Here is a 22845-nt window from a genome sequence, read left to right as displayed (position 1 = left end):
GTGTAGGTAGGTATAAAGAGGTGTAGATAGTTGTAGCTTGGTGTGGTTAGGTGTAGTAAGGTGTAGGTAGGCATAAAGAGGTGTAGATAGTTGTAGCTTGGTGTAGTAAGGTGTAGTAAGGTGTAGGTAGGTAAAAAGAGGTGTAGATAGTTGTAGCTTGGTGTGGTTAGGTGTAGTAAGGTGTAGTAAGGTGTAGGTAGGCATAAAGAGGTGTAGATAGTTGTAGCTTGGTGTGGTTAGGTGTAGTAAGGTGTAGGTAGGTATAAAGAGGTGTAGATAGTTGTAGCTTGGTGTGGTTAGGTGTAGTAAGGTGTAGGTAGGCATAAAGAGGTGTAGATAGTTGTAGCTTGGTGTAGTAAGGTGTAGTAAGGTGTAGGTAGCTATAAAGAGGTGTAGATAGTTGTAGCTTGGTGTGGTTAGGTGTAGTAAGGTGTAGTAAGGTGTAGGTAGGTATAAAGAGGTGTAGATAGTTGTAGCTTGGTGTGGTTAGGTGTAGTAAGGTGTAGGTAGGCATAAATAGGTGTAGATAGTTGGAGCTGGGTGTGGTTAGGTTCAGATGGATTCAGTGTAGTAAGGTGTAGTTAGGTGTAGACGGGTATATCGGAGTGTAGCTAGGTGCAGCTCGGTGTGGTTAGGTATAGATAGGCTAGGTGAAGTATGTTTGACAATCTGTTCCAGCACCAACATCACGCGCTATTAAACAGTAATCTGTGTTGATCTTCCTGAAGTAAAGCATTTGCCTAAAGGGCTTCAGTCCATATTTCCCTTTCCAAGCTGATGGTTCTCTTCACTTCACGTAGTATCACAGCAGGTGATTTACCTTCTGCCAGCTTTGTTAAAGACACCAGCAGAGTTGTTTGAGATGTCTACCACGGACACCGAGCCAAGGCCACGGAGCCCAAACAATAACATAGCAGTGCGTTTCCTCTTGGTTTGTCCTGCCGCCGGTTGCTTTGCATGTGCGCACGGTGGCTGGCCTCGGGGCTGTGTAGCTCCCATTGTGGCCACTAAGCACACAGGACCGCGTCAGAACCACCGCCCGATGCTGTTGCATTCAAATGGCCTCGCCACAGCCAGCTATTCATCAGGAGCCTCCACAAGGGCCTCAAACTGGCAGAGTGAGGGCCCCTCACACTGTGGAGGAACGCAGTCAGGGCCCCTCAAACTGTAGAAGAACGCATTGGGGGCCCCTAAGGCTGTAGAAGAAGGCAGTGAGGGCCCCTCATAGTGTAGAAGGAACCGCGACAGAGTGGGACAGAGGGGGATGGCTTCTAAATTGAGGAACCACCGTTGCTTTCCTGAACTGAAGGGAACGTTTGCACCTTGGGAAGCAGAACATTCCAGTGTGTTGGGGAGCAGAACGTTCCAGTGTGTTGGGAAGCAGAACGTTCCAGTGTGTTGGGAAGCAGAACATTCCAGTGTGTTGGGAAGCAGAACATTCCAGTGTGTTGGGAAGCAGAACGTTCCAGTGTGTTGGGAAGCAGAACGTTCCAGTGTGTTGGGAAGCAGAACGTTCCAGTGTGTTGGGAAGCAGAACATTCCAGTGTGTTGGGGATCTCACACTGCCCTCTGACCTCCGGACGGTTTGGGTCCCGTCCCACAGTGAGACACGTGGCTTTGGTCAAACTATCAAGCCGACCAATAGGAATCCTCACATGACATCTTCCAAGGAGACGAGGTTCAGAAGGAAACGAAGGACACAAGGTCTTTAAAGTGATGAGGTCTCAAGGAAACAAGGTCTGAGGAGACGAGGTAGCAGCCCAGATTTCGAGAAGACAAAGTCTGAAGGAGCGGGACTCATTTGGTAAACAAATTAACATGGAAAGGCAGTCAGTCACTCCCCTTGGAAAGCATAGAGGGCATTAGCCATGCAAATAGCAGCTGAGGACAGACAGACGTCAGCCGGCCAGATGAGGAGCTCCAGATCTGTGCGTGTCCAGACCTGCTGAGACTCTACCGCTCGCCCCACGACCCTCCAAACCCGGTAGGTCTTCTTCAACCATCTCCCCCCTTAAGGATCGGGGAACTAGTAGACTTGTTATGAGATGTTATGGACTGAATGTTGCACTGGCCTGCAGCAGTTTGGTACATAGAGTACGGTATAGGTGTGCTTTTATTTTACCTTTATTTAACCAGGCAGATCATTAAGAACAAGTTTGTATTGACAGTGATGGCCTGACAAAAAGCACAAGCTTCTAGGGGGGGAAGGGGGAAGGGGCAGTAAGAAATGACAGGTTAGAGAGGCAACAGCACACAAACACAGCTGCACAGACATACAACACGGTAATACTGATACTGTAGCCATACTGCTGTAATGAATACTGATACAGTGAATACAGTGAAGCTGATACTGTATGACGCTGTAATGAGTAGTGAACAGAGATGGGATACTGTATAATGCTGTAATGAATACTGTAAATTGATGCTGATATTGCAGCGATGCTGCTGTAATGAGTACAGTACAGTGATGCTGACACTGTAGCATTATGGTGTACTGCGTTGGGAATGTGATCGATCGTAGTGATAGCCGGACATTGAAATGTGAGGTCTCAGATTCATTTCAGAAAGTGATCAGCTGCTTTAAACCTCTTAAAAGTTTCTTAACGGTTCCTCTGAAGAAAGCTTAAGAGGAAGTTTCGGAAACACTAATGTTCTGAAGAGAGAAGATGAGGACATAATTGCATAATTGTGAGAAGTGTCTACGCGACAATTTGTGTTTGCATAAAATTGTGTGTGTGTGTGCGTGTGTTTTGAATATTAATAAGATGGAACCTTATGGTTCCTTTAGGTCCCTGGGTTCCTAAGGGGCCTAGTTTCCAATAAGGCCCAAGTTATTTTAGGGCCTAGGTAGGTCTAGGTTCCAATTGGGCCCTAGGTTCCTTTAGGGCACAGGGCCCTAAAGGAAGGGTCCGATTGGGTAGGTAGCAAAGGAAAGATCCTAGTTAGGTTCCTTGGTGTGGTTAAAGGCATCACTGAAGGTTTCCTGTGTATGAATGTATTCAGCCTCAGCGTTGGCCGTGCGATCAGAGATTTGGAGTTGCTCCAAGAAGAGGCGTTCTCGTGAGGTTGGATTATGGGGAATATAATAATACATAATAATAACAATAATATTATAAGGGAATGCTGCCTTTCCACAAAGCGGATTGGAGCCAAGGTTGTAGGAAGCATGGCTCCCACGTAGGAGCCAAGGTGGTAGGAAGCAGGGCTCCCACGTAGGAGCCAAGGTGGTAGGTAGCCTGCTTGGAGACTTATTTCTGTATTATTTCAAAGTCAAAGCCCACAGAGAGGAGCCGATTGTCGGTCATGGTGCACATGCAAAGCCATGCAAATCAGGGGTTCACCACACACACAATGCCACAAACGCACAATAATAGTGGCTATTAGTGTGTGTTGGAAGTGCTTTGGTGGGTCAGGGGGCACTCACACTAGGCCGTCTGTACCGTGCCCAAGTCAGTTTCACACTTGTACCATGCTCAAGTACGATGCTCAAGTACGACTTCTAATACACAGTTGTGTATTAGAAGTGTATAGTGTATATTAAGTGTGTAACAGGTGTGTATTAGAAGTTTATAGTTTGTATTAAATTGTGTGACAGTTGTGTGTGTTTTCTCAGGCCACCATGTTGTGCAGAGTATTGATCATTCTGGGAACTGTCTTTATCTACAACCAGGTAACACTTATTATTACCAATCTTCCATAATCATTAATCGTTAATCAATAACCTAGAATCGTTTATCAATAACCAATTACAGGCAACCAGAAATAAATGATCAGCAATAATAACCAATTACCATAAAGCAATATTCAATAACAATAATCAATAAGAAATAATCATGACAAACAACAATCTGTAAGAACCGATTATCAACAACCAATATAAATATAAAAAGTTATTTAATAATTAAACATGACGTTCATCACAAGGAGATTACTAATGATTCCCTCTTTCCTACTTTCACCAGGTCGTTTCAGGAGGTAGGTTAACTCCACACTGCGCTACGTTTAGAACGATACTACGAATAAAACTATACTATACAACTATACTATACTAAATATAACACTATACTACGTATACAACTATACTATACTACATATAACACTATACTACGTCTAACAACATACTACGTATAACACTATACTACATATAATACTATACTATACAACTATACCATAGTAAATATAACACTATACTACGTATACAACTATACTATACTACATAAAACACTATACTACGTATAACACTATATTATGTATAACACTATACTACATATACAACTATACCATACTAAATATAAAACTATACTAAGTATACAACTAGACTATACTAAATATAACACTATACTACGAATACAACTATACTATACTACGTATAACACTATACTACGTATACAACTATACTACATATAACACTATACTATGTATAACACTATACTACGTATAACAATATACCACGTATACAACTATACTAAATATAACACGATACTACGTATACAACTATACTATTCTAAATATAGCACTATACTACGCATACAACTATACCATACTAAATATAAAACTGTTACGTATACAACTATACTATACTACATATAACACTATACTACACATAACAATATACTACGTATAACACTATACTACGTATACAACTATACTACACTACATATAACACTATACTATGTATACAACTATACTATGCTACACCTTTCCAAGTTACTAACACCACAAACACACACGCACGCACGCACGCACGCACGCACGCACGCACGCACACACACGCACACACATTTTATCTCAAATGTATTCAAACTTGATCATATCAGCTAATTGTTTAACTCTTCACTTAAAATTGTGTTTTCCACCATTTTTTAATTTTATAAACGGTGTACATGTTTAAATTTTTTACTCCATTTAGACTCTGTTCAAATCCCTCACCTGATTTAAGCCATTAAACAATTCTTTACGCCTTAAACTATATGGCTTTACAAAAACATACTTGAAACCTCACCTTGCATTACAGCCCTCACCGCATTCTCTGCAGGAAAAAAAAAGACAGACAGGCAGACAGGCAGACAGGAAGACAGGAAGACAGGCAGACAGACAGACAGACAGACAGACAGACAGACAGACAGACAGACAGACAGACAGACAGACAGACAGACAGACAGACAGACAGACAGGCAGGCAGGCAGACAGGCAGGCAGGCAGACAGACAGACAGACAGACAGACAGACAGGCAGGCAGGCAGGCAGGCAGGCAGGCAGGCAGGCAGGCAGGCAGACAGACAGACAGACAGACAGACAGACAGACAGACAGACTGTGGTGTTGTCCCCAGATGTGTTTGTGGCTGAGCTGATGGTGGAGAGTAACATCACCCTGGCCACGTCCTCCATTCTCTCCACCTTCAACAACTCCCAGCTGAACGTTGCCACGCAACAGGTCAGCATCCAGGAGATCGAGCTGGTGTCAGGTGGGGCCCTACACACACTACTACTACAAAACACACTACTACTATAGTACTACTACACTACTAAAACCATACTACTACAAACACTATTACTATACTACTACTACTGTACAACTACAAAACACACTACTACTATAGTACTACTACACTATTACTACTAATCACTACTACTACAACCATACTACTATCAAACTACTACTACTATACAACTACAAAACACACTTCTACTATACTACTACTACAACAACAACAACCATACTACTATTATACTACTACACACACTACTACTATACAACTACAAGACACACTACTACTAAAACCATACTACTACAAACACTATTACTATACTACTACTACTTTACAACTACAAAACACACTACTACTATAGTACTACTACACTATTACTACTAATCACTACTACTACAACCATACTACTATCATACTACTACTACTATACAACTACAAAACACACTTCTACTATACTACTACTACAACAACCATACTACTATTATACTACTACACACACTACTACTATACAACTACAAGACACACTACTACTACACTTCTACTACTACTACAACCATACTACTATTATACTACTACTACACACACACACACACACACACACACACACACACACACACACACACACACACACACACACACACACACACACACACACAATACTACTACTACTACTAAAGAACTACACAACACACTGCTACTACTATCATACTACACACAGTAATACTATACCACTACTACTACACACACTACACATACTACTACCACTACCACAATACTACTACTGTACAACTATACAACTATGGAGTTAGATTCATGCCAAAACCCCTCACACACGCAAAACGTGTTTTGCTCACGCATAACGATTCACAAGCACACAAAACGTGTTTTACTCACGCAAAATGATTCACACACACGCTCAGTGTGGTTTGCAAATGCAAAACATCATTCACAAACTAAAGCATTTTGCTTCAGAAACAAATACAGTATGTTTTACACAAAGTACAAAAAAAAATCCTTCAAGTACACAAAACAATTCTACAAGTTCGGAACACGAAAGCTGCGCGTGGATCGGAATGCATTTGCGCACGGATCGGATTGCATTTGTGTGAGGAACAGCAAGGCGGAAAATTAGTGCCAAAAGTCACGTGACAAATAAATGTCCTGTTATTCACACTACACAACAGCAGGTGGCGGTGTTGAGTCAGTTTAAGGCCGCCAGGACGATCTTTTTTCTCCCCAAAATCTTTATTTGATGCCGGCCAAACGTGTGTGGATTCAACTCCATACTATGCGACTTGCCGCCCCTTTGTCACGGAATCGTACGACACGGAGAAAAGCTAGTTTGGGAGATTAAATTGAACAAAATGAGCGGCCAACAGGTGAGTCCAATGGAAGTGTCGCCACTCTGTTTTGGAATCAAATAAAGATTTTGGGGAGAAAAAAGATCGTCCTGGCGGCCTTAAACTGACTCAACACCGCCACCTGCTGTTGTGTAGTGTGAATAACAGGACATTTATTTGTCACGTGACTTTTGGCACTAATTTTCCGCCTTGCTGTTCCTCACACAAATGCAATCCGATCCGTGCGCAAATGCATTCCGATCCACGCGCAGCTTTCGTGTTCCGTACTTGTAGAATTGTTTTGTGTACTTGAAGGATTTTTTTTTGTACTTTGTGTAAAACATACTGTATTTGTTTCTGAAGCAAAATGCTTTAGTTTGTGAATGATGTTTTGCATTTGCAAACCACACTGAGCGTGTGTGTGAATCATTTTGCGTGAGTAAAACACGTTTTGTGTGCGTGTGAATCGTTATGCGTGAGCAAAACACGTTTTGCGTGTGTGAGGGGTTTTGGCATGAATCTAACTCCATACACAACACCCTGCTACCATTCTTCTACGATTGTTTTTTTCTTCTATGATTTTCAAGCTTTCTCCAAACTTATAAAAATATATATACATTTTGTAGTGCTTGTAGGATAGGGGTATATTTTTTATAAAATATGTAATGAAGTGCTTTTTGTAAACATTTTTATCCTATGTATTTGTATTATTGTATCTTGTTATCCTTTGAACGTTTAATCCCACGTTTAGATATTATTGTGTCTCGTTTAGTTTTGTAGTATTTAGGCCTATAGTTCTCACCTGCCCAGCGACTACAGGTGGACAATAGCCGTTTGCTAAAACCTGGTAGGCTACAATGCATCTCTCCTTGCTCTAAACAAGGTTAATGTTTGTTTTGTGAAACAAAAGAAACCTCAACCAGTGGAAATCCCAAAAAACGAGATGATGGGTTCAAGATATACCGGGATTGGCGAATGCCGCGTTCTTTCAGAATTATCGTCCAGGATTAGAATCCCAGCCTGAACTAACGTCGGCGAGGCGATCGACTCGGTGAGCGAGTCCCGGGGGAGCTGGTTGGTACATGATGCCGTCCTGTGTGCAGACTGTCTGCTGCTGGGCGAAACGGTGCGGTGTGACTGCGGGCAGGGCTACATCTGGACCAACGACGTGTGTTACAACACTACCTGCTGCAACGACAGCACCTGCACCAAGCCCATCCTGGGATACGAACCCATGTGCATCCCAAAGTTCCCAGGTACCTGGGCACGCACACACACACACACACACACACACACACACACACACACACACACACACACACACACACACACACACACACACACACACACACACACACACACACACACACACACACACACACACACATATGCATTGAACCAGCCATATGCCATATGCGGGTAGATTTGTATGCTTGCGGGTAACTTGTGTCACATATCTACATTTGCATATCTAATACATTCGTCATACTCATGCCAGTGCGCTTTCAACACAGTTCCACAACCATACAGTTAGATCCGTTTTCACCGAACTGAGAGCAGAGGGGAACGGGCTTTATCACTCGTCGTTGGCCCCAGACTGTGGAACGAACTCCCTCTTCATGTTAGGGGGGCCTGCCCGTAATTCCGACACCTCATTGTTCCGACGTCTCAATGGTCCGAAATATTTCCCATTAGATCCACATGCCACTATGCCGACGGTTCAATGTTCCGAAAACGGAACCCATTGGTTCGAAGGTCCGTTTGTCCGACATTTCAAAAAGGAGGCGCATTAGGCTAACGGTTCAATATGCCGAATAGGCCTAGATATAAAGAGTTTTATACCTCGCTCGCGCTCTCGCGCTCTCGCGCTCTCACACTCTCTCTCACTCGCTCTCCAAAATACAACATAGGCCTACATATCACATTAACGATGAGTATTGGAGAGCAAAGTGACAACGCTTCACTTCATTTCGACCGGGTGTTTCCGGCCCGCCCCATGGACAGAGAGCGTAGGTCTAATTCTCAACACGGGCACACACACACACACACACACACACACACACACACACACACACACACACACACACACACACACACACACACACACACACACACACACACACACACACACACACACACACACACACACACACACACACACACACACACACGACGGTAAGAGGTATACGTTTGACCAAATCAATACCAGCGAAATGATTTAGTCTAAAAGCCCACTGTAAACACAGTAAACAACGCATATAGGCCCACACACAGCTACTAAAGATAACAATTGTATTTGTTTTTCACTCACCGTTTGACTTCTTTACGGGAAAAGTATTACTCCTTGTATAACGTGCGCTTCATAAATTCACCTCTTTTGACCGTTCAAGCCCACAGCAACAGAAGTGCACTGCTGGAACTTAGCCTATCGTCTTTTATTTTTGGTTTCATAATCACACATGTGGAATTGCGCCTTGGCCTATTCGGCGTATTGAACCGTCGGCCTAAGGCGCCTCCTTTTTGAAAAGTCGGACTAACGGACCTTCGGACCAATGGGTTCCGTTTTCGGAACATTGAACCGTCGGCATAGTGGCATGTCGATCTAATGGGAAATATTTCGGACCATTGAGACGTCGGAACAATGAGGCGTCGGCATGGCACCAGGTTAGGCTAGCCGCTTCAGTGCCCATTTTCAAATCCCTCCTACAACTCGTTTATTTCCTCTAGCATTTAACTCTGTATAGGTTTCATTATTGTCTATGTCCTTTTTGTGCTTTAAATTGTTTTTATGATACTTGTGTTTTGGTAACTCGATAGCTGATTCGTACAGCACTTTGGTCAACTGAAGTTGTTTTAAAGGGCTCTAAAAAATAAACTTGAAACTTGACTTCTCCAGTGAACCAAGAAAGCCGGCGCTGTGAAGACGGGGGATTTTACCCCCTCGGTTTCACACATGCAAGACGGTGAAATTGCAGGGCGCGCCAAGCCACGTTCGAACCTTTTCTTAGCTATTCTTACTATTATATTGTTTAAAATTAACGCATATATAAAAAGTGTACACATGAACACCCCACACCCACGCACACACAGAAACACATGCACACACTTGAATACACACACACACACACACACCCATAAACACACACACACACACACACACACATACATATGCACATGAACACCCTGACAAATACACGCACATGCACGCAAACAAACACACATGAACAGAACACACACATATGCACGGTCGTGAATACAAACCCACACATACACGCACACACATATGCACACAGATACGCACGCGCACACATGCACTCACACAAACACACATGCACACACACATTGCGGCACACACAGGGCTGCTTTGGGGCTGTGTGCTCACAGTTCTGCTCCCCGTCCCCGTCCCCCAGTGCAGATCGTCGGGACCGTGGAGCTGGTGACGGGTCCGTGGGACGACGCCGCCGAAGCCATGGTGCGTCCGACTCTCCTTTAGCCAATTCTATCGGGATTGATCTGATCTTGATGTCGATGCGATTGCTTCCGTTTCCTGTCTCACGTCTTCTCCTTTCGCAGCTCATCGCCGGCCTGAAGAAGCTGAACGGCTTTGAGAGTCTGAACGTCACCACATTACAGAGGTACTAACCCCATAACCCCTAACCCTAACCCAGAGGTACCTTAACCCCATAACCCCTGACCCCACACTAGAGGTACCCTGACCCTCACCCTATTATCACCCTAAACTGGAGGTCCCCTAACCCTCACGCTAACACAACCACCAGCACTAACCGGTAGCTATTTAATAGATCTAGAAACAGTAGAACAGGACCATTGGCACTAACAAGTAGCGTGGACAGCTCTGCTGGAGATGGGGTTGAGGAGGGAGAAGAGGAAGCGTCTTCACAATACAAAGTGTTCTGAGTGACTGAGTGAACCCCCCCCCCCCCCCCCCCCCCCCCCCCGCGCTGTGTGTCGTCTCCCCAGCGACGCCATCGCTGACTTTGTGGCCAATGTGAGCGCCGTGTTTTTGACGTCCAAGCTTCAGGAAGTCCTCGGGTCTCTGGAGCTGCAGATGAATGCCTCCATCGTCATGGAGAGCATCGGTGAGTTACTGTCTAACCCCTTCCTGCTCCTCAATGACCTGTCTCTGTACTGTCTAACCCCTACCTGCTCCTTAATGACCTGTCTCTGTACTGTCTAACCCCTACCTGCTCCTTAATGACCTGTCTCTGTACTGTCTAACCCCTACCTGCTCCTTAATGACCTGTCTCTGTACTGTCTAACCCCTACCTGCTCCTTAATGACCTGTCTCTGTACTGTCTAACCCCTACCTGCTCCTTAACGACCTGTCTCTGTACTGTCTAACCCCTACCTGCTCCTTAACGACCTGTCTCTGTACTGTCTAACCCCTACCTGCTCCTTAACGACCTGTCTCTCTACTGTCTAACCCCTACCTGCTCCTTAATGACCTCTCTCTGTACTGTCTAACCCCTACCTGCTCCTTAATGACCTGTCTCTGTACTGTCTAACCCCTACCTGCTCCTTAATGACCTGTCTCTGTACTGTCTAACCCCTACCTGCTCCTTAATGACCTGTCTCTGTACTGTCTAACCCCTACCTGCTCCTTAATGACCTGTCTCTGTACTGTCTAACCCCTACCTGCTCCTTAATGACCTGTCTCTGTACTGTCTAACCCCTACCTGCTCCTTAATGACCTGTCTCTGTACTGTCTAACCCCTACCTGCTCCTTAATGACCCGTCTCTGTACTGTCTAACCCCTACCTGCTCCTTAATGACCCGTCTCTGTACTGTCTAACCCCTACCTGCTCCTTAATGACCTGTCTCTGTACTGTCTAGTCCATACCTGCTCCTTAATGACCTGTCTCTGTACTGTCTAACCCCTACCTGCTCCTTAATGACCTGTCTCTGTACTGTCTAACCCCTACCTGCTCCTTAATGACCCGTCTCTGTACTGTCTAACCCCTACCTGCTCCTTAATGACCCGTCTCTGTACTGTCTAACCCCTACCTGCTCCTTAATGACCCGTCTCTGTACTGTCTAACCCCTACCTGCTCCTTAATGACCCGTCTCTGTACTGTCTAACCCCTACCTGCTCCTTAATGACCCGTCTCTGTACTGTCTAACCCCTACCTGCTCCTTAATGACCCGTCTCTGTACTGTCTAACCCCTACCTGCTCCTTAACGACCTGTCTCTGTACTGTCTAACCCCTACCTGCTCCTTAACGACCTGTCTCTGTACTGTCTAACCCCTACCTGCTCCTCAATGACCTGTCTCTGTACTGTCTAACCCCTACCTGCTCCTTAATGACCTGTCTCTGTACTGTCTAACCCCTACCTGCTCCTTAATGACCTGTCTCTGTACTGTCTAACCCCTACCTGCTCCTTAATGACCTGTCTCTGTACTGTCTAACCCCTACCTGCTCCTTAATGACCTGTCTCTGTACTGTCTAACCCCTACCTGCTCCTTAATGACCTGTCTCTGTACTGTCTAACCCCTACCTGCTCCTTAATGACCTGTCTCTGTACTGTCTAACCCCTACCTGCTCCTTAATGACCTGTCTCTGTACTGTCTAACCCCTACCTGCTCCTTAATGACCCCTACCTGCTACCTATAAATCTCCTCAACTAGCTTTCCCAATTCATAGTAAAGCCTGCAGATTTGATTCATTTATATTATTGAATTAATCAATGATACATTTACAATTCTTATAGCCTGTAGCCTCTGGATGTTGAGAGGGAGAGGTGCAAGGCATTCTGGGTAATGTGGGAACATTAAATATTCGTTGTTTTGTTTGTGAGGGCCAACAAACGCGGGTCTTGAATCTCACGTCGTTCTTTTAGCAGCCAAAGCGCTGGAAGGAAGCGTGGCCACGATGAGGCCTCGATGCGGGCGCTTCAGACGAATAATCCCAGACATAATAATCCCCCCAACCCCACCCTCCCAGGGCTGGTGGAGATGACCGCCACGGGCTCCCTGGTCTGCTACGACTCCACCCCCATGATGACCTGCACCTTCAACGAGATCCTGGGCGTGAACATGTGGAGCATGAGCCGGGGGGAGGAGTTTGCCGAGCTGGGGAACGGCAGCGTGGCGCAGCTCACCACCTGTGAGATCGCCAACACGCCCGCCTGCATCCACCTCACGCTGAATCGGGTGAACGGGAACTGGGCAGGTGAGGAGGCGGGCAGGTGATGGGCGGGGCAGGTGAGGGCCGGGGCAGGTGAGCAGGGGGGCAGGTGAGGGGCGCCCAGGGGGGGCAGGTGAGGGGCGGGGCAGGTGAGGGGCGGGGCAGGTGAGGGCCGGGGCAGGTGAGGGCCGGGGCAGGTGAGGGCCGGGGCAGGTGAGCAGGGGGGCAGGTGAGGGGCGCCCAGGGGGGGCAGGTGATGGGCGGGGCAGGTGAGGGCCGGGGCAGGTGAGCAGGGGGGCAGGTGATGGGCGGGGCAGGTGAGGGGCGCCCAGGGGGGGCAGGTGAGGTGTGCCCAGGGGGGGGCCGGTAAAGGGCGGGGCAGGTGAGGGGCGGGGTAGGTGAGGAGGGGGGCAGGTGATGGGCGGGGCAGGTGAGGAGGGGGGCAGGTGAGGGGCGGGGTAGGTGAGGGGGGGGGGGGGGCAGGATAGGACGGTTTAATTCAGCTCATAGACACGCCTGATGCTAGCTACCAAACAAACAGCTCTAGGTGGACACGCCCAGTTGTGATGTCAGAAGAGGCAGATTTTCAAACGGCTCGTAATGGCTAATCACACACACACACACACACCTGCTTGAATAACATGTCCCCTTTAAAGAACACCCACGATAGAGCCAGAGCTAACTGCTAGCGCGCTCCCACAGGCGTGTTTAAGTGTGAGTTCTCGGAGGGCTCGGTGAGGCACACGGCCCTGCTGGGGCTGAACGTCGCCCTGCTGCCCGACCCCATCAAGATGGTGATGGACCCCCTGACGGTGGACTGCTCCGAGGGAGAGTCCGACTCGGAGACCGTCAAGGTCACCACCACCATCGCCCCCACCACGGAGGACTACAAGGTCACATGGTTTTACCGGGGCGTGGAGCAGGCCACCCTGACGCCAACAGGTGAGCACTCACTTAACCTATTGTTAATATATTTTTAAAAAAAAACAGAAAGAACAGCACGAAATATAAATACACTGTTAAGTATACGGTATAACTATACAATATAATTTACAAAATGTACAAAGAAGAGTATACAATACTACTTTAAGAGAGGGAAAAAATTGTGCAATATCAGTTCAGTTAGTCCGGTCAGAGATTTAAGATTTCAATATAATTATAAATAATATGATATATATATTCATGGCGCAATAGGGCCGACAGGGGGGTTCAGTCACTGAGTATCCTTGGCGTGGCGCGTGTTCGTGGCAATAGCAACACGTGCCACGCCCTCATTACGGGTGTTAAGTAGTGTGCTACAGAGGAAACCCGATTTGGACCCTCAAACTCCGGACCACTCTACCAAACCCTCAATAGGACACTACTGCAGGGCTAAGACCGACTGTTTGAACACATTCTCCCGACCACTTCACTAAGGTCAACGTGTGCCTCCCTCTAGTGTCGGTAGAGGAACAGGTCTACACCTTCGACGTCCCTATCAGCTGCATCAAGAGCCTGGACCCTCACTACGTCAACATCACCTTCGAGAACAAGAAGGACCAGAAGAAGACCCTCCGCCTGGACATCGGGGTCATCTACCGTAAATAGCCTTAACCCTAACCTTAACTTAACATTAACTTAACTTTATGTTTCATCACAGAAACATCGTGGTTCATTTAAGGCACTGCAATCAGCTTTAGGATTGGGAAGGATAGTATGTAGAATAACTTGTTATATCAGTTGTAGTATGCATTGTAGTCTTTCCTGTAGTATTAATTGTAGTTTAACTTGTAGTCTTACCTGTTGTACAACTTGTATTCTTACCTGTTGTAGAACTTGTATTATACCACGGTCTGGGGGAATGCTCGATTCTGATTGGCTGCAGGGTGTGCATTAAAGGAGACATATTATGGTGTTTTCCAAACAAGTAAACATAGTATTTGAGTTCCAGAAAACATGTTTTTGAAGCTGTTTGCTGGAAATAGCTTTTAGGAAAAAAAATATTGTCTACCGCTATTCCCCTCTGTTTCAGTCGCTTCAGAATGCGCTGTTTCTGTTGTCTGTAGCGTTGATGCAAATGAGCTGCTGCCCATTGACCAATGAGCTGTCAGACTGAACCACAGCATGGAGGAGAAGGGATTGCTGCCGTTTGCTAAGTCCTGGAGCTTTATATATAATATCATATAACATAATAATAATATTATATACGGTATTTATAAAATCTATCTAATATCAGGGCCAAAGGCTATGTGCGGCTCGGATGATATTATGAATAATAAAGACTGTGTCTGATGTCTCTGGTACTTCCACAAGTAAAGACTCGTAGTGGGGGGTATCTCGGCCATGGTTGAGAAGAATTGGGGGAAAGGAACTTTGGCTTTGACTCTCTGAAGTCCATGAACCGCGACATGGAGAAGAAAAGGATTGTACTCCGGGAGCGGAGCTGCCGGACTGCCTCCGAGCTCCCCTCGCCGGAGCGAAGCCGTCTGGCCGCTCCGGCGGTGTACTCCGGGAGCTGAACTGGCGCCGAAGCTAGGTGGCAGCTCCAGCGGACGAGCAGCTCCGGCTGGGGTAGCTCGGCGGCAGTCCGGCAGCTCAGCTCCGGGAGTGCAATCCCTTTCTACTCCATGTCTCCTCCTCCCGACTTCCCTTCGGCGGCAGCTCCGGCGGGGTGAGCTCGGCGCCAGAGAAAGGGATTGTACTCCCGGAGCATAGCTGCAAGGTTAGCGCCGTGTTCCCCCCGCCGGAGCTGCTCGTCCGCTGGTCCACAAAAACTTAGCGATGCTCTGATTGGAGGGGAGTGGGGAAGTGGGAGGTAATATTCAAATGTGCTCCCTTCCTACGTAGGAGGGGGAGCCGAAACTGACTCGCTTGTTTGGTAGCTGGAGGCGGGCTGCTTCCAGAAATGCGTAACTCACTCAAAAAATCATGTACAGACTTATTTCAAAGCTTGTATGCGTGTGGGAGCACCACCTACCCACAACAACACCCCAAAAGTGCTGTTTTCATAATATGTCCCCTTTAACTCCTGATAAACGGACACATGCTTAGCAGTTCCAGTCAAATTGTCTGTTCACCGTTCTCAATTAATGCGCTAGCTGGCCTATCTTATCAGCCTGTCTCAAAAATGAGTAACCATAGCAACGGGAACGCAGTCAAAGCCGACGGACTAGAATACCTCCCGTTGCCAAGTCGTAGCTAAGGTCCGTCCTAATAACTGGAGGAGTGAACAACGATCCGTTGCATAAGAACCTTAATCTTGAAGTATAGATAACTAATCAGACAACGTGGTTATATGCTATAGACCCAGGAGTAACTGTGGTATAAAGGCTGGGACGGATTTCGAATTATAAATTTGACAATGCATAACGTTAGCTCTTTGGCGCGTAGCCGACGGACTAGAAAACCTCCCGTTGCCAAGTCGTAGCTAAGGTCCGTCCTTACTACTGGAGTAGTGAGCAACGATCCGTTGCATCAGAACATTACGGGAGGGTAATGGTTGCTCCAGGAAGTAGTCAAACCCTCAGGCGATACCAGGGAAACAAAGTTATCGCTTGTGAAAACCTTTATATTTGGTTTGTAAAACGCATGGAAATATAAATGAATGGCCTTAATTCATTGTCTTTGGCAAGTGACCGTGTTATAAGCGGGACAATACCCTTCGATGTGTCCATTATGAGGAATTAATGGACGACGCGGAGGCGTGAACAGTCCGACGCGCGATGGAGGACGGTTGCCTCCGCGAAGCCGGGTGCCTCGTCGGGCATTATCCCTTACGTATTACCTGTTGTATAACTTGTAGTCTTACCTGTTGTACAACTCGTAGTCTTACCTGTTGTATAATTTGTAGTATAACTTGTAGTATAACCTGTAGTCTTACCTCTAGTATAACTTGTAGCATTACCTGTAGCATAACTTGTAGTACAACCTGTAGTTTAACTTGTAGAATTACCTGTAGTGTACCTCGTAGTATAGATTATGAATTGTTATATCAGTTGTAGTATAACTTGTAGTCTTAGTTGTAGTATAACTTGTAGTATAACCTGTAGTCTTACCTCTAGTATAACTTGTAGCATTACCTGTAGCATAACTTGTAGTATAACCTGTAGTTTAACTTGTAGAATTACCTGTAGTGTACCTCGTAGTATAGATTATGAATTGTTATATCAGTTGTAGTATAACTTGTAGTCTTAGTTGTAGTATAACCTGTAGTATTACTTGTAGTATAACTTGTAGTGATACTTGTAGTATAACCTGTAGTCTTACCTGTAGTATAACTTGTAGTCTTCCCTCTTGGTGTTCCTAGCTGGCGCTCCGTTCTGTGCGAGGGAGTACTCCGGCCTCAGTTGGTGGCCGCGCACCCCAGCGGGGAACTCGGTGTTCATCCGGACGTGTCCCGAGGGCCGGGAGGGCTACGTGTCCCGCACCTGTGACGGCAGCGTCTGGCAGGAGCCCTACTTCCAGTGCATCTCCACAGATGTGCTGAGGGCCCTGGAGGTGGCTGATGTAACTAACCATCTCTTAACCTAACTACAACCAGTATTATCAAAAATCTCTAACCTAACTACAACTAGTACTATTAACCATCTCTTAACCTAACTACAACTAGTACTATTAACCATCTCTGACCTAACTACAACTAGTACTATTAACCATCTCTGACCTAACTACAACTAGTACTATTAACCATCTCTGACCTAACTACAACTAGTACTATTAACCATCTCTGACCTAACTACAACTAGTACTATTAACCATCACTTAACCTAACTACAACTAGTACTATTAACCATTTCTGACCTAACTACAACTAGTACTATTAACCATCTCTGACCTAACTACAACTAGTACTATTAACCATCTCTGACCTAACTACAACTAGTACTATTAACCATCTCTTAACCTAACTACAACTAGTACTATTAACCATCTCTGACCTAACTACAACTAGTACTATTAACCATCTCTTAACCTAACTACAACTAGTACTATTAACCATCTCTGACCTAACTACAACTAGTACTATTAACCATCTCTGACCTAACTACACTAGTACTATTAACCATCTCTGACCTAACTACAACTAGTACTATTAACCATCTCTTAACCTAACTACAACTAGTACTATTAACCATCTCAGACCTAACTACAACTAGTACTATTAACCATCTCTGACCTAACTACAACTAGTACTATTAACCATCTCTGGCCTAACTACAACTAGTACTATTAACCATCTCTTAACCTAACTACAACTAGTACTATTAACCATCTCTGACCTAACTACAACTAGTACTATTAGCCATCTCTGACCTAACTACAACTAGTACTATTAACCATCTCTGACCTTACTTCAACTAGTACTATTAACCATCTCTAACCTTACTTCAACTAGTACTAGTTGAAAAAAAGGAATACTTAAGAAAAGAAATAGAAACTTGGAAAAAAAGAATACTTAAAACATGAATAAATCGTGTGAAACTTGTCTGGCAGAGCTTCAAACAAGGCTTTGGCGCGACGCAGAGCGCGGCCGAGGGCATCTTCGGGAATCTGAACAACGGATCCAGCAAGAACACGGGCTCCAAGGAGGACCTGGCCGACCTGGGCGCGGGCATCAGCATCCTGAGCACCATGGCCCAGGCCTCGGGCAACGTGGTGCTCCACGACCAGCTTTTTCCTGTGAGTAGGACACTGCCGACGGGGATCAGTGTTTCAACACTGGAGCTCGCTATCCCCCTGACAAACCACTAAAGCTCGCTGGACTTGAAGCATTCCTGGCACTTAATGTACAAAAATCTGGCACTTCATGTACACACTTATTGTATGTTGCACGTCCTTGCGCCTAAAAATAGTACGTAGCATGGTGTAGCAGCTTATCCTAGATAGCTCTTTGTGTAAAGGGAGAATGGGTTTACCTAGTGATTGATAGTGCTTGGAACTTGGTTCTATGAAAATCCTTACTGTCCTGACAGCGATTTATATATTTTTCTCTTCTTCTGACAAATGTACTTGTTAACACCCTGAATGTAAAGGTAATCCCACTGGGACCAGGTGAGCGTTACCTGACATCCTCCTCCCTCCACTTCCAGGACCTGATCAATGCGGCCAGTAACATGCTGAACCAATCATGGAAGGCCGTCAACATTACCGTCCAGAACACCATGTCCACACAATACCTGGAGTCGGTGGAGGGCCTCGTGGAGAACATCCAGGCCAACCTCAGCAAGGGCGAGGACTCGGACAACGTCAAGCTGGTCATCTGCCAGGTGGAGGAGGAGGACTGCAGCCAGACGGTGTTCGGTGTGGACGTGGCCGTGAACAACAGCGAGGGCATCATCAAGACCATGGCCGTGAAGAACCTGGCCTACAAGCTGCCCCGAATTAACAAGAACAGCAAGACGGCCAGCCTAGTGGTGTCGGCCACGCTGCAGAACAGCAGCACAGAGACCATCGACATCAGGCTCAACTTCCCCAGGGAGTACCCGGATTACAACAAAGTTGAATGCGTGTTCTGGAACATCTCGTCCCACCAGTGGTCCGGCGAGGGGTGCCAGTTGGTGACCAGCGAGGACGGGAATGAAACCATCTGCGAGTGCAGCCATCTGACGCCCTTCTCCGCCCTGATGTCCAAAACCACCCTGATCCTGCCTATGCTGGACGAGCTCACCTACCTGGGTCTGGGCGTGTCCATCTGTTCCCTGCTGCTCTTCCTCATCATCGAGGCGCTGGTGTGGTCGGCCGTCGTCAAGAGCAACCTCTCGCACTTCCGCCACACTTCTCTGGTCAACATCGCCGTCAGCCTCCTGCTGGCCGACCTCTGCTTCCTGGCATCCTCCTTCCCCGACAAGATCAGCGAGAACACGTGCCTGGTGTTCACCATCTGCCAGCACTTGTTCTTCCTCACCATGTTCTGCTGGATGCTGTGTCTCAGCGTCATGCTGGTCCACCAGCTCATCTTCGTCTTCAACCCGCTGAGGAAGAGGGTGTTCATGTTCCTGTCCAGCATCGTGGGCTACATCGTGCCCATGCTCATCGTGGGCAGCACCTACGTCTACTACAAGTACACGGGCGGTGACTACCGGAAGAAGGGGACCTGTTGGCTGGGCTATGACGGGCTTCTGAGGGGCTCTATCCACGCCTTCCTGCTGCCCGTGGGCGTCGTGATCCTCACCAACCTCTTCTCCATGTGCGTGGTCATCCTCACGCTCACCAAGACCGCCGTCCCCGACGACAACAAGTCCGACGCAGACACTGCCAAGAGCATCCTGAAGGTCATGCTGTTCCTCACGCCGGCCTTCGGCCTCACCTGGATCCTGGGCTTCGTCATGCTGTTCCTGGGAGACTCCAGCGACGAGGCTTCCATCGAAGGAAGCACGCAGTCCGGCCTCATGATCTTCATCACCTACGCCTTCACCATCCTCAATTCCTTCCAGGTGAGAGGGGAACCATGGAAGGTGCTCATTGAAGCCTTATGTCCCATAGGGGACGAAGAGTAGTATTAGTAGTAGAGAGGGGAACAGTTGTGCGGGATACTGCCGCGTCTAGGCAGGCGCCACGCCCAAAGCTCCTGGGTTTGATCCCCAGGAAAAAAAAAAATAAAAATCTATGGGAAAAACGCCGCCCACTTCACCGTGTCCTCAGTCTTAATAAACTACCCCTATTAAATAAGAGTCGCTTTGGAACAAAGAAACTTTCTTTACCTTTACTTTATTTACCACAAAAGACCTACGGATCCTTTCCTGAAAACATTGTGTTAAATATTGTGTCTCCATTAATCGGGGCTCTCTGTTCCCAGGGTCTGTTTCTGTTCATCACGGGGGTTCTGGCGGAACAAAGGGTAGGATTCAAACACCGTTGATGTGACCATGCTGTCTCCCTGTACATAAGTGCCTCAATACTTCGGCTGCTTTGACGGGGTCGTGACTTTGTGTTTGGTGTGCCGGCAGGTACGGGACGAGGTTCTGAAGCTCATACTGGCCAAGGTGAGAGTGGGTCCGGCAGCAGAACATCTACATGTCCAAACATCTAGACGCTAATGTTCCCTCTCTCTGCTCCCCAGACGTCATCAGGCGAGAAGAGTAACAACACCACCAACACCTCAAAGAACTGAGGTGGGTGAGGAGGGTGATACAGGTGATGGAGGCTTGAGGTGGTGTTGATGTTGGTCTAAATGATGGTGGAGGTAGTGATGACTGTGTTGGCGGTGGTGGTGTTTGGGATGGTGGCGGTGGTGGTGGTTGTCATGATGGAGGTGGAGGTAGTGGTGACTGTGTTGGAGGTGGTGGTGTTTGTGATGGTGGCGGTGGTGGTGGTTGTCATGATGGAGGTGGAGGTAGTGGTGACTGTGTTGGCGGTGGTGGTGGTTATGATGGTGGGGTTGGAGGTGGCGGTGATTGTGTAAAAGATGGTGGAAGCCTCGACAAGACAGTGCTCCTCCATGTGCGAGGGAAAGACTGCGCTCGCATGGACTTATTGGTCACTGTCGAGAAAACGGCAGTGTGTTGTATGTCTCATGCCCTGGCACTTAATGTAAACACTTATTGTACGTTGTACGGCCTGGCAATTAAAGTACACACTTATTGTAAGTTGTACGTCCTGTACGTAAACATACAACAAATGTACACACTTGTTGTATGTTTTACGGCCTGGCACTAAATGCACGCATTAAGTGCCTGGCACTTATGTCCTGGCACTTAAAAACAGTACTTAGCATGGTGTAGCAACTTATCCCAGCTATCTTTGTTGTGTACGGGGAATGGGTTAACCTAGCGATTGTTACTGCTTGGCACTTGCTTCTATGAAAGTCCTTACTGTACCGACAGAGATATATTGTTGTTTCTCTTTCTTCTGACTAATGTTGTTGAAGGGGGAGGTGGCATCCTCAACATCCTTGTGTTATTATCCAACAGGAGGTGATGAAGAGAGCAGGTGGTATTCCAGAGGAGGAGGAGGAAGAGGAGGAGGAGGAAAGCCAACGTCTTCTAGTTAATTACGTAGTAGTTCACCCAGTCATCCTTAACCTATTTAAGTGTAGTTATAGTACAAGCTGTAACTGGACTTTAGACATGTACATATCAGAGTCTTTGAAGAAGAATGAGCAGCTCACTGTGTTTGAATAGAGGATGTAAAAAGGTTTTGTACAGAACACATGAAGTACAAATTATGAGTGCATTTACCTGGAATCTAAATGATTTGAATAACTATTTGAATGAGTGTGACGTGATGCATGATGCCTAGTATTGAGATATTTGCTATTTAGATCAAATGTTTTGAATACGCCGATGCAAAGGATAAATATCTACTTAGAAGTCGTCAGTCTAAATGTAATCGTTTTAATATTTTAATCGTTTTATTATTGGAATAGTTTTAATATTGGAATAGTTTTAATGTTGGAATATTACTTTGATACTGGAGTAGTTTGTTATAGTCTTTCACAACAACCTGAGCTGATCTGTAAAACAACTGAAAACTAACAAGATTCAATTAAAGTAGAAATTGTATTTATTCCCCTGAGACATCTCATTTTATTCTGTAGATCAAAGATTTACAATCAAGACAAATTTACCAAAGCAAACTGCTGTCAAAAAAGTGGAATCTGTCTGAATGTGGTGTGACTGCCTGGGGTTTAGTTTACAAAGGCAGAAATTAAAGCAGAGGTTAAAGCTGGGGTATCAAGGCTCAGAGGTTAAAGCTGGGGTATCAAGGATCAGAGGTTAAAGCTGGGGTATCAAGGCTCAGAGGTTAAAGCTGGGGTATCAAGGCTCAGAGGTTAAAGGAGGAGGGGCAGCAAGCTGGACAACACTGATTATATTAATATTATTATACGTTATATTATTATTCTTACATTGTTATATTAATATAATTAGATCGTTATTATAACATTGTTATGTTA

The 22845-nt window shown here is 46.2% G+C and overlaps 1 protein-coding gene across 2 annotated transcripts; it reads left to right on the top strand.

Moving 5' to 3' along the window:
* Nucleotides 1-1839: 1839 nt before the first annotated feature.
* Nucleotides 1840-22531, top strand: adgrf3b (adhesion G protein-coupled receptor F3b). Of its 2 annotated transcripts, XM_056581314.1 has the most exons (18): nt 1840-1984; nt 3614-3670; nt 3963-3975; nt 5330-5464; nt 7932-8084; nt 10239-10300; nt 10402-10463; nt 10810-10928; nt 12792-13019; nt 13677-13916; nt 14413-14553; nt 17260-17459; nt 18447-18632; nt 19043-20386; nt 20749-20790; nt 20900-20935; nt 21013-21064; nt 21863-22531. In XM_056581314.1, the coding sequence occupies exons 2-17, from the start codon at nt 3620-3622 to the stop codon at nt 21061-21063; spliced, it is 3063 nt and encodes a 1020-aa protein (XP_056437289.1). In that variant the 5' UTR covers nt 1840-1984; nt 3614-3619; the 3' UTR covers nt 21064; nt 21863-22531. The 2 variants fall into 2 exon arrangements, with proteins under 2 accessions (XP_056437289.1, XP_056437290.1); XM_056581315.1 differs by lacking the exon at nt 1840-1984 and having other exon boundaries at nt 2878-3670.
* The last annotated feature ends 314 nt before the right edge of the window (nt 22532-22845 follow it).

The sequence above is a fragment of the Gadus chalcogrammus genome, chromosome 21 (genome assembly GCF_026213295.1).
Source record: "Gadus chalcogrammus isolate NIFS_2021 chromosome 21, NIFS_Gcha_1.0, whole genome shotgun sequence".
NCBI classification, from domain to species: Eukaryota; Metazoa; Chordata; class Actinopteri; order Gadiformes; family Gadidae; genus Gadus; species Gadus chalcogrammus.
This window is presented reverse-complemented; position numbering and strand designations above follow the sequence as displayed.

Bases quoted from the DNA above. Each gene is read 5' to 3' on its own strand.
- adgrf3b (XM_056581314.1), top strand. From the start codon at position 3,620: ATGTTGTGCAGAGTATTGATCATTCTGGGAACTGTCTTTATCTACAAC. The intron at 10,464-10,809 runs GTACTAACCCCA...TCGTCTCCCCAG, and splicing joins AACGTCACCACATTACAGAG to CGACGCCATCGCTGACTTTG. The intron at 18,633-19,042 runs GTGAGTAGGACA...CTCCACTTCCAG, and splicing joins TCCACGACCAGCTTTTTCCT to GACCTGATCAATGCGGCCAG.